General features: G+C 37.5%; 1 protein-coding gene across 1 annotated transcript in view; it reads left to right on the plus strand.

Moving 5' to 3' along the window:
• Positions 1-13,461, plus strand: part of kirrel3b (kirre like nephrin family adhesion molecule 3b) — a 188,264-nt gene that overhangs the window by 148,191 nt on the left and 26,612 nt on the right. Inside the window, 1 exon segment of the mRNA XM_032545453.1 lies at positions 6,801-6,906. Coding sequence (XP_032401344.1) covers positions 6,801-6,906 — 106 coding nt within the window.

Raw genomic sequence — 13,461 nt, forward strand, 5'->3', positions numbered from 1 at the left:
GCTCATCTTGATTTGATCAGGGGTCAGAATCTGTCGTAACTTGTTAGAGTTGACCGACTCAAATGAGTCTCAGAACAGCCATCAATGGAATTAGGAAGTAATTTGAAATTCTTAGAAAATGTTAGATGATCACATTAAATAGTAGATGCAGCTTGAGCATATTTATGGCTGTCTCTTTCCATGAGTTTTCAAAAATATGTACTAGAAAAATAGTGAAGTACCTGATTGAGGACACTGGTCAGGAAAGAAATAGGGAACACTTTTTTTTTTTCTAAAGCGGTTTGTATAAGATTAAAATATTGACTTTGGTTTGTCTAGCTGTTGTCATAATCATTATTGTAATAATAGTAATAATAATAATAACAATAATGATAAAATCAGAAGTTGAATAGACTAAAACTACTTTTCAACTTGAATAACAACATGACAGAAAAGTGTATTTTAGAATATTAAAGTAAAATAATAAAGCTGAAAAATGGAACCTTTTACGTCCCTCCACTTTTCGCTCTGAACAAAAGTTAAAAGCCATTTCACTCCTTACTGTATAAAGGGAATTGTTCCTTCAAGAGATTTCTGTCAGTTCGTAAAAGAAAGGATACACTTCACAATTTGGTCTTTGTAATGGTTCTTGGATGTTCGCTCTCCTCTTATAGTGCAAATCAGCCACAAGTGAATACTCAACAAAACAAGTCGATAATTGTTGGAAGTTTTAAACACCTCTTTCAATCACAGGTAAAAGCATTGTGACTAACCACTCAGAAATCTGAGTATGACAAACTGAAGCTTGTGTCAATTATGTTTTTATGTCATTTAGGTTTTGTTAATATGCTTGAAATGTAGTTGGATTGGAAATTCTTGTTGCCAATTCTGTGTTTTTGCTAGGTGGTCCTGTTTTATAAAAACAATGGAGAGATTAACAGCAGCTTAAACTAGCTGCAAATTCAGTTCAGATCACCCATAATTATAACCTCCTAAGAATTTATTTTTAATTTAGGATCTTCACTGGATGCTGACGGTTTTATAACAGCCAACTACTGTAATAAGTTGAGATTCTGAGATTTAGACGGCACAATGACAACATTGGTAGATAATGCCAAAATATGACCCATGTACAGTTTTGATTTTAAGCTCCTAACATTAAGCTGAATAAAACTGAGTCCATTTCTTACTTTAAAATCAGGAAAGGAAGTACGAGGAAAATTGACTTCAGAATGAAGGTTTTATTCAACATTTCCAGCTATTAATAAAAATAAGATAATTGATCCTCTACATAATATGTTTACAGATGTTTTGTTTTTTTTCTTTTTGTTGTTTTTTTTTATGCACAAACTTGATAATTATACAAATGACCTAAAGAGTCATTTGATAATAATTAAGAACTATGTTTAAGGAGCTAAATACTAAGTTTATGGAGTTTATGGAGAACAAAGGAATATAATCAAACCACAATGAATGTCATTTTGCAGAAAAGAGGTGAAATTACTCTGCAGGCTGATAATGCGTATGTTGTGACTGTGTCCACAGTTTTTAATAATCAACTTAGAAGCTACTTGTTATCTTACTTTTAAAAAAAGAGTCTAGAACATAGACACGTGTTATCAAACGTAAAGCACTCACCTTCATTTTCAGGGCTCATAATTGTACATTAAACAAAAATACGTTTGAAATTTATGAGAAATATCACACCCCAAGGTCTCATCCCAACCCTAGTTGTACCAAGAAATAAGAACAATGGATCCGACAGAGTAGAGAAATGAATAGGTTAACTGAATAAAGGAGCAACTTGTACACCCTGGGATGAGAGCAAGTGTCATCAAGAACAGTGGAGCAGAAAGTGAGGGGCGTCATTCATTTTAGGGTACACTTCATTTCCTGTCCACAAGCTGTCTCATTCGGAATTAAACCCTTGCAGATGTTTTCCTGGCACTCTGTGACTGAGCACTGTATTGAGCATGAACAGCTTAAATTGATATTGATGCTTTCAACTCGTTCTTACTAAGGCAGCAAATGAGTAGATTTCCTGAAATGGTATTGCATACCCTATACCCAATATGTTGACAATCTCCCTCTGAACTTCTACATTCCCAGCATGAAGCATTATATATTCTGCTCAGGAGTGGCCTAACTTTTAGGCATTTAATTGAACGCCAAATTATCTTGCCTGATAAAGCTTGCGTATGTGCCATCTCAGTGACATAAAACCTACAAAAAAGTTTTTGTAAACTTTGCAATCTTTCTTCTCTTCACAAAATCTAGTGTTCAGCTCGCTTTTTTGCTTAGTTGTCCTTTTTTCCCCTCTCTCCCTCAATCCAAATGAGTATAATCTAAACACAACTCTGCACATTGCTCTGCAGCTTAAACCAGAACCCAATGCCTTTAACAGTATTTTCTTTTTATCATTACTTTAATGCTCATGGTTTACATCCACATCAGCATTTCCATTCCCTCCAAAGTTCATACAGCGTTATCTGGATGAGGTTTAGACAAATTAGCATCTAAATACAGTATACGCTGTCGATGTTGCCGAAATGAGAGGGATTTAGAGCCAGCAGAGGTGATTCAGAACCCTGGATAGACTGCTGACTTCAGTTGCCCACACCATTCCATTAGCGGACTGTAATTATTTGATAGCACACGGGGTAGCTACCCCCTGATGCTATTTTCTTCAGCAGTATGTCTTGATGTGCATACTGTCGTTTGTACTTGAATCAGTAAACTTTCCCACGACCACTACAGTACGTACCGCTGCAGAGGAACTCTGTTTTTGGATGCCAGCTTCGTGTCTCACTAATTCCCACTCATCGCATGGCTTGAAATGCTCCTCAATTATTTTCTAGTGCAGTTGCATATCTTCAGAGCATTGCCCCACATAGAACTCTGCTTTGAAATGTGTAGTGGGAAATTAATGCACTGGGGATGGGCAAGACCAAGGTTTTTCCGTATGTTTGCATTGCAAACAAGCTGAGCCATGTGGGTGGAAAAATGAAAGCCATTTGTTGGGACTAATTAATAAAGAACATGCACATGTGCAATTGGGGGGATTTGTTTTTGGTAGCTTGCTCAGCCGCATACTCTCCTTGCTTAATCAAGCAGATAATGCCAAATTCATCTGAAACAGCATATGTGAGTGAGGGGGAAGGAATATAAGGTTATAGAGACAAGAAAATGCTCTTGCATTTCTGAGAAAACTTTCAGTTTGTGAACATATTTTGGCACATATGTATTGCAAGGAATGTGGAACAACATCTGCCATCATTAAACTAAGTAAATTTAGCATTCTGAATATCTTATGATCAATATGTTAGACCTCAAGTTGTTCGTCAGCCTGTTCTCCCCTGAAGTATTGCGCTCAGCCAGCCAGATGACAGCGTACCCATATTGTCGACAATGTAATCCTCGGTCTTTGCATCCTTCAGAGGAATCCAAACGCTTCTGGAGTTTGAAGCTGGTCCTGCTGAAGAACAGCTGTCTACAGTGACCCAGAGAGATTTAAAATTTGAGCTTTAAGAAAGGGAGGAGTGGGGGTGAATTTATGCTGGCACAATCTCCGTGAACAGAGAAGTTGGATGATTGTTCCAAAAACACCATCTGGTTTCCACTTTGAACTAACCGATCAAAAGCTGTCGGCCAACTAAAACAACACCCTCCCCAATTTCTCCTGTTGTTTCTCCTGTTATCCTCAGTCTATTCATTCCACCCCTTCTAGTGAAGGATTAGCTGTGTTGCGCATTGGTCTGCAATGGCGTTACCTCAAATGCCCAACTCGTCAACCCATTGTACTTACCCATCAAAATATTCACTTTACTAAACAGATATTAGTCATGTTATGAAGGTTAAAAGTGGGAAAAGGTGTTTTAGTTAATAATTCAAACATACGGACAGAACTTTTGACAGCTGCTGCTCCCAATGCTGCCATTTAAAGTGATTGAGATATGGAAATATCAACAAATTAAATTCATCATGACATTAACTCTCGCTGAGAGGGACATGGGAGTTTTTTTTTTTTTTTTTTCAAAACGGAGGACTGGTTCAGGCATTTCAAAAGAACATTGATTTTGTGGTCAGATTGACAGTAATGAGCATTTGAGTCTTTAGAAGTCAGTTGGCAGCAAGAAGAAGGATATCATGATTAAAAAGGCCCATATAGGAAGAGTTTAGTGCAAGTGGATACTGAATTAGCTTCTGCATTGCTATGTCTATTAGCACAGAAGATGCCTTTAGATCTCCCCCTGTCTTTTGATGTCTGTCTCTCTTTCTGTCTGTGCTCCCAGATTCCCACAGATTTTTTTTAGTGCCACCTCCACTGCTGCCACACCTGTCAGTTTGCCCCTTAGGTTGCTTTTACCCACATTTCCTTTCACGGATTTAACCACCCACAATGCTTTAAACCACCTACTGAGTGGATAACACTATTGCTCCAGGCAAGGATGAGTTTCCGGTTTTATTATGATGCATATCCATGCCCCTCTTCTGGTCCCCCCCTCATATTCACACAAGCATGCAAATGCCTAGGCACACACAGCTGGCTGCTCAGTACCCAGGGATACTTGCTTGTTGAGTTAGCCTGCAGTCTTTTTGGGTTTTGCAATGTTGTTGTTTTCTTTACTGGCCTGGAGAGACCTGGCACAGGTGGAGCTCATGGATTTCAAGGTAGTGAAGTGGTTGGCGAGGGGTGGTGGAGTTGTCCTGGAGGGGAATGCTTCCACTGATGGGGGATATGGCGTGTAAGTAGGGAAAGAATGTGGCACCTGGACCAATTCCTCTCTGGGGTTTTGTGGCAGCTGAGCCAGCCTTGAGCATCTGCACAGCTACGGGGTAATAAGCAGTTTTTCGACATTTGGTGCCGACCCATAAACATGCTTACAGATTCCCTCTCCATAGCCATACGCAGAGATGTCTGGCTACATTAAAGTGTGTTTGTGTGCTCCTTTTTTGTTTCATCCTCGGCGGATTTCTGTTCTCACTGCTGTGCCCTTCATTCGCAGCCAAACACAGTTCCTAGTTGTAACTTTAGTGTAGCTAAACACAGAGCAGATCTACTTTTTTAACAGATGGCTAGCTTCAAACCCAGAGCCAGTTTTCCCCTTGTGACTTGTTGACTGTCCAGGATAACTCACCAGTTTGCTACCACAAGGCAAAGAAGAAAAACTGTATGAAAGAAAAAAAATTGAGTGAAGACTCTTTATTTTTCTATTATTTAAAGCAAATGTATAGTAAAAAGAAATTGTTGACACTTTCCAATGTATTTTCCATAAACAGTAAAGCACTTGCAGCACTAACTGCTAGACCAACTTGTAATTATGATCTACCTTGCTGTGTTTGCAGCTATGAACAAAATACACCTACATTGCATTTAAAAAGCCTGACAAATAGCTTTACTTATAAATAAATAATTAAATTCATCCTCCAAATTTGTGAGGTAAATAGCTTTGTTTGCTTCACGTGGGACATGTTGATATGGAAATGAAGCTCTATCTTCAAAAAGAATCCTACCTTTGTCAATTAGGATAAATTAAGTTGTTTATTGAATTTGCATAATCTGAATGTTTGCGATGTTCAGAACTATTATAATTTGCACTGCACCGCTGAGGTTCCTTGTTGTTTTAAATGCTGTGGATTTTGCCGTGGACTATTTCCTGCTTGAAAATTGTTGCTCAGTGAAATCCATTATCAGTTCAGGGTTTCATTTTTCTTGCTTCACATATGAAAAGTAGGGATATGTGAGAGCAGAAACATAGAAATAAAAATGCAACTTGTAAGAAACAACCTCAGTGTTTTTTAGCAAGATGAGCTTTAAGAAACGTGGGCTGCATGGGGTATTAAAAGTGAGACATACTGTAGTTATTCCGGGATAATTCTCTCACAGACTGAGATAAGTTGTCAAACTTGCTTAAACTTGCTCTAAACAGTACCACAATGTGGCATTATTTACTGAAAGATTATGAGAATAATAGTATTAATGCTATGACTGTTATATCCTTCTCAGATGTGTGGTGCAGAGACTATAAGGTTGACATTTCACACCTGGGAACATCCTGATCAGGATTCTTTTGTCAATGATACAGATGTGACTGTTTAAAACTAGACACATTTGGGTTTATAGGCTGTTAATATATATCAGGATAATCAAAACTATGCCCAAAATTATTTATACGGCTGACAGATTTAGGTTTAAGTGATATTTTGACCTGATCAATATGTTTTTCTAACTGGAGATAATGTTTCAATTTTGAAGTGGCCTTGCCAGAGTTTCAACTGGAATCCCAAAGAGAATATGTGGTGAGATCTAATAATTAGGATTATGACCGAAAACCTCAAAACCTTAAAAGACAAAGAGCTAGCTACAAAAGAAGAATTGGCAAAAGTAAAAGCCAAAACATGCAAGTAGTTGGTCAACAAGTGATAGTTTGAATACATTTTTGAAAGCCATGGACACATAATGTGATGTGGTTGTTACTTTTTCAACTGGCTGAGCAAATTTCAGCCGTGCAGCTCGCTGGGGACACAGTTAACAAAAATCATACAGCATGTCATCAACAGATGTGGAGATGAGTGAGATCAGGTAGTCAAATGCAGATCATTTAAAAGTGATGGGATAAGAATCTCCGTCCGATATGTTATCAACACAGGATACCACAGTTAAACTGAAAGGATTCCTCTTTTTCTACTGTTTTTTTCTGACATTTAGTCATCAACAACATCAGCAACGAAATATGTTTTTAAAGCTTACAATTCACTGCACCTTGATTGAGGATGCCAGTTGAGTAATTGCTTGTCTTTGTGTATCCCTGTTTTTATAGATCTCCCTCTTGTCAATCTCTCAGTGGAGCCTCAGCCCGTTTTGGAGGGCAATCTTGTGAAATTCCACTGCTCTGCAAAGGCCAACCCTCCCGTTTCGCTCTACAGGTGAGTCAATAGCACGCTGTGATTCCAGTGCCCACACATAAGTCATCCACAAAGCTTTAAAGATCCTATAAAATATTGAAGGATGAGGAGAAACGCACTTAATGAGATATTTTCTGATCGATGTAGAAGGCGAAAAATAATTTTCACATGGCACAAAATTTAACACAGTATTGATGGTATTACTCTTTGTCAGACACCATATAATACCATTTCACCATTACTTCACCTCATACTTGTTATGAGAGGACACAAAACAATGAAACACTGCTGAAAAATATAATGGAAACATATTACAGAAAAACCATTTGGGAAAGCATGTCATGTTTCACTGGGCTGCAGTAAAGTAATACAGAGCTTTGTTCCACAACTATTTGCTTTATGGTCACATCATCTCCCTTGAACTTTAAATGTCCATGAGTGTGTCGGGGGAAAGCTGAAAATCTAATTTGCGTGACATCTGAGGAAGATGTCAAAATTGCTGCTTTTTTCCCCATGAAATTATGTGTTAAGACAGCACCTGCCCCAGGGATCTGCCAGCTTTGTGCAATGGTAATGGGTGATTCTAGGCTTTTATTTCTTGTTTCACAAATGGCAATTTGAAATAGTTGACTTTGCCCATCGTAAGGAAATAATGTGTCTTCACCCACACAAGAAATGTTAATATTGCTAAAATGAGAAAGCAAATTTCATTTGGAAGCAAGTTAAAATATGCAATTATCAAATGAGAAACAACAGGAGAGGCTGAAGGAAAAGAGCAAACCATTAATCAAAACTCAGTCTCTCATCATGTGCTGATTTCCCTTTTCTGAATATCAACTGTACTAAGAGGTGACATTAAAAAGGGCATCAGAACCATAATGCAGAAGAATGTTGTTCTTTTGTCCACAAAAGACAAAAGAAGGACATTCAGTCATTTGAATGTATGTGATTGAATGCATATCATGAATGATTGGATACATTCAGTCATGTGAATGCATTCAAGTTTGCTCTTGAGCAAATAAGTTGGCCATATATTCTTATTTGAGACTTGATAAGAGTTTGAAGAACTTTGTTTCTGAACTTTGATAAAAACTGTTTTTCAGTTCATTTGTGTCCCTGTCAAAAACATGAATAATGTTGAGGTCTAAAGGCAAAGTGTTATGATATTTTGTTGTGTTTTTAATTCAGTGCATAAAAACATTTATCCACATTCCATCTATCCATCCAGTCATCTTCTTCTTAATGGTGTGTGTCTTTGCAGAGTAAGTACTCTGCAAAATCTAGTGTAGGGAAGTGTAGACTTTTGCATAGGAATCATGTCTCAAATGGGGATATTATGTATAATACAGGCACATTTTATGTCACAATCAAGTAACTATGTTATGAAAATGCTGTATATACCAAAAGCTATTTCAAATAAATTTGACTTTGCATCATAGCATAGAAATTGGCTTCTGTCTCTTTAAAAACCTTCAGCCTTCACCACATGTGGCTATAACAAATAATGTAGGAGGTTCATCGTAGTCATAATCTTTCATATTAAACAAAAATTCCATGGCCCAGCACACATTATTTTTTAGATTTAAGCACCTTCATGATTATTTCTTCTTATTTACTTTTTGTACTTAATACTTAGCAACCAAAATAAGTAAAATCAGACACTGGATAAATATATGGATACAAAGTGAACTACATAATGAGAAGTAAAAACATAAAAAAATTTAAAATCACAATATATACTTGTTAAAATCTATCCACTTCTTTCTAACATCTTCAACTCTGATGAAGCAAGAAAATGCACTTCTATTGTTCTTACAAATCCTGTATGGCCCTCCACATGAGGAGTACTAAAGTGATTTGTCAAGAGATGGTTCTCTGTGTGGGAGGTTTTTAAATCTGAGCAGAAAAATAAATGGAGTCAAATCAATAGCAAAAGCAATTGGCTAGGCTCTGAATCTTGTAATGGTACTGGGAAATGAAATGGGTGTACAACACAGTCACTGGTGGCAAAACAGAGATGTTGCTTTTGTTGTATAGATCATGCACTTTGGAAAAAAAGAATGCGGGAGAAAGGGCAGTGATATTGTGAAAAACAAGGTGTGTGTGTGTGTGTGTGTGTGTTAGACTTTGTCTGTGAACAGCACAGACAGATCATCTTTTTCACCTGCAGAGGCTACAAGGCTGGATCAATGCTAGAATCAGACCTCTCCACAGGGTATAAAGAGATTTGACTCTATGGGAGCTGACATATTCCTCCAGTTTAACAATATATAGAATAAAAGAATTGGTTGAAGGGTAAAACCAAAATGGAATGAAAACATCCTTTTTATACTTTAAAATATATTCCTTTACCTGTTACAATAGCAATTTACCATGAATACATTTTTAAAGTAAATCTAGTAACCTTTTTTACTAGGTTTTACCCTTCACCAGGTTTTCATGGTCACCTGTTTAGATTTAACAATGTTCTAATGCTTTGCTGTGCCATTTCCTCTTACAACATAGTATACAAGAAATTTTAAGCGTCCATAATACTTGCCTGGGGGACCTCATCTATGTAAAGGCCCGCACGCAGTCTCCCTCTGAGAGCAAGATCATCATGGAGTGCAGAAAGCTGGTCAAGGAGTGTGGGACCATTATTCAGTGCTAATACACTGTCTTCCACAGATCAGATAGAGCCCAAAGACAGAGTAGTTCTTAGACGGATGGCCTCTTTTCCGTTCCCCAGAGAGTCATCCATTCCCTATATGCACTGCACCATCGTAACATCTTCCAATAGACACTTGAGACACACACCCAAGATAGTGCGGGGCAATAGTCAAAAGCATAGTGCCTCCAGCTGCCTGTGACCCCTTGTGACTGCAACGGCATTGTAATAAAACTGTGTTAAGGCAGGAGAAAAAAAATTGAGATCTTTCCACAGAACTTTTCCCCAGAAAAAAAGAATGAGAAAACAAATCCAGGTGTGGTTATTTAAAGAGTAGAACAGGAGTATAGGCAGTCATTTGCTTACCTCCAATCTGCTGCTCTGTGTGTGAACTGCTGATTGTAACCTGTAGTGAAAAAGGGTTTTAAGTGATCAGGAAGACTTGGAAAGTGCTGGGTAAATACACTGTTTGAAAAGAAAAAAGTGATGTATCAGACATTTTAGAACCTATATGGCTCTAAGATGTCTATTCTGATAAAAATGCTCCAATACAAAGGTTGATCCTAAAGTCCTTTTACATGTAGAGTTAACCACATCCATGTCCATTGTAGGAGCTTATTCACTTGGAAATAGAAATTAAAAATGCACCTGCATGTGTAATACAACATATCATTTTTGTTTTCAGTGCTAGTTTTTGGATGTTTTAATTTAAAAACTCTACCTTGCTGTACACTCACTGTTCTGTAATACCTCTTTTTTGCAAGTCTGACATCTTGTACAAGCAACACACAGCAACAGAGAGTGTTTTACATCTTGTTTTTACCAAAAAGTCAAGTAATTGCTTGAGATTCTCAGCACAGTGCCTGGAAACTTGAAGTCTTGTGGTATTAAAACACCAGAATATGTCTCATTAAGGTTATGACTGTCTCACAAAGGGCTAAATTGGTGGGACAATTTGTTTGGTGAACAAAGTCAGCAATTTGGAAAGGCTTCACAGAGTTCTACAACCTTGACATCCTATTTCATTTATAGTTGAGACAGTACATGGGACTTATTTTAAGTCAAAAAGTAGTTTTTAAAATGTCATTGTTGTATTACGTAATGATGCAAAGCATTGAAAAACCCTCCGCTGTTTATAAATTCTTTGCACGTCAGCACTTTAGGTAGATAGAAAACAAATTATAAAAATAGAAGAAAAATTGCATGCTTTGTTTTTGTAAATATACAAATAAGGAAAACACTTTTAGTGTTGCCAATGCTCCATGAAACCATGATGAAAGATATTTGGAAAATGCAAACAGAATTCAATACACATGAAAAACGAACAACTTTCAGTAGAGAGATGATATTCCTGATTATTTTAATATCATTCATACCTGTCGACATTCAAGTTTCTCCACTTTGTTTTCTTTTGTACCCTTTTGAAGTACTGGGCTACAAGTAGGGACCTTGATTTAATTTCTTGCGAGATCATAAAAGATGCTATCTTTTTATGGCTATTTGAAAATAGCTGGACGCTGTTACTGAGCTTGCATATTTTCAATATCACAGTGACAGAAATCTTCTGTTTTAAAATGCATGGAAGGTGAACTAGAATGGCACTGTGCTGTGCTTAACCATGTTGATAATAGCTATGAATCCTGATTTACTGTGCACCTTGAAGCTGATGGCACAGATATCCACCTAATTTAATTGCTAGTCTTTTATTGCCCTAATAACGTTCGGCAAATGCAAAATCTCCTTCTCTGTTTCACGTTCATCTTCTGCTTCCATTAGCAGCAGACCTTTTTATGTCTGGAACAGTGTTAATTTAAACACCTTTCACCAAACATAAACAGCTGTAATGCACACACTGATCCATGCTGCTGTGGACACACCCAGGCAGACAGAATTCACAGCTTTTGTCTGAATGAAATCCCTGAGACTGAGTCAGCTATTGAGGAAGCCTTGTATTGGCCCTTTAACCCTCCCAAAGGGAATGCAGGTGTTTGTGTTACCCAAGGCTAGCTATGTTTAGACATGAGTTTTGGACATGGCCCAGCACACCAACAGAGCTCTCTTGCTCCCCGAGGACGACGGTATTCTGTCTCAGTTCCTCCTAACACTGTCAGAGGCTCCCTAACCTGGCAGCTGCAACCTCATCTCGGGAGCAGCCGGCTGCCCAAACATCTGTGCTTAACCCATTATGACTCCTGCAGTTTTGGCTTATAAAGTGGCAACACAAACAGTTTCATTGTTTCCTAATTGTATTGCCCCATGTGTCTTTACAGTTATTTCGCACATTTTTAAGGGGGAATACTAAGAACTTTGGTGGTTTTCTAAGAACTGGTACCAGTCCAGGAATCAGTGATAGAGAAAAAATAGCATTTACCTATTATTATTTTATTTCTTGTCAACGTTGTCACTTTCATTTTTACCTTACCATTTGTCATTGTCAGTGCCCTCATTTTGATTACAGCAATGTCAGTGTGATTAATATCTTATTCTGCAAGTCCATCTTAATCAACTTCACCCTGCAAACTGAAACTAAGTAGTTAATGTTCAGGGGTGAAGTCCAGTCAATTTATTTTGACTATGCAGCATCAATTTCAAAGCAGGTGCTGGAGTGCATCCAAGGTGTCAAAGGGTAAAAGGCACAGTAATGCACTGGACATGCCAACTCCACATAGCCAAGAGCCAACAGCCTGTGAAACAACAGTACTGATTACAGAGTAATGTAGCCCTAAATATGTAGCTCAAATGAAACAATTTAACCTGTAGTTATAAACTTAGATAGAATGCCTTGCACAAATTATGTAAATCCAATGTGATCTTCTCGCATATTGTCATGTTACAACCCTGTACTACAATGTATTTTACTTTAACGTATGAGACAGATCAATAAAAAGTAGTAAATAATAGTGAGCTGGAAAGAAAGAGATTAATTTACTGTCAGCATAATTCAGATTTGAAGAAGTGAAAGAAAGTGATTTGATCAGATAAGACATAAATTTTATTTTTTGTCTTCATGACCCTGAACAAACTGTCCTGTCCATGAAGCATGGTGGTGTCAGGTTCATGCTCTTCATAGTTTGGCTTTATGTTTTATGTTAGTGTCATGATGTGTTGTAGGCTGATTGTGGAAACAAATGCAGAACAGAAGAGGCAGCTTGTAGATGAAGGATGTTTAATAAAAATGATGAACAAAAAACTTACAGAAATCACAGGGAACACAGGGAGCCAGAGCAAAACAAATAAACCAAGGAGAATAAAACCCAGCAAGGAGACACGAGGAGAACGCAGAGCAGACTGGGTTAGTAATGGGATGTGATGGGAGGAACCAGCAAGGAGAAACTGAGAATGAGTAACTTGGGGAGGTTGTTTACTAAACAAGAAACAGGTGGTTGATTAGAAATGGGCTGCAGGTGTGAGAGGAGCGAGTACAAGGCAAATTGAGGAGAGAGAACGAAAGTGGCACAGATGGCAAGGAAGAGTATACAAACTAGGAAATAAATCTAACACTAAAAGAAAACCTAGACCAAAGAAACAATTTAACTAGACTAATAAAAAATAACTAGACACAAAAAATAAACATAAACTAGAATGGCTAAGGATGGACTGGATTGAAGCCAAATGGAAACAATACTGAAGTAATAAAAAATAAACTAAAGAATACAGAATGATCAAACTAGAATGAAATGAACATCAAACATTCTCAGATCCCAACAGTTAGTCTATGCGCAGCGGTGCATCAGACAAAAAGCAAGTTATGAACAGTTCTACTGTAAAACATAAATGAACCTAAAAAAATGCAAAGCCCAATTAGAATTCTGCTTCACTTGAGCTACTGATTGAATGAGGTAATCTGTTCTCATTTAAATGATAGCATTTTAGTCAAGCATGAGGCTAGCTTACTCATGGAAAACAAATTAGCTCCCCATCCCATGGAA

Source organism: Xiphophorus hellerii, chromosome 18 (assembly GCF_003331165.1).
Source record: "Xiphophorus hellerii strain 12219 chromosome 18, Xiphophorus_hellerii-4.1, whole genome shotgun sequence".
NCBI classification, from domain to species: Eukaryota; Metazoa; Chordata; class Actinopteri; order Cyprinodontiformes; family Poeciliidae; genus Xiphophorus; species Xiphophorus hellerii.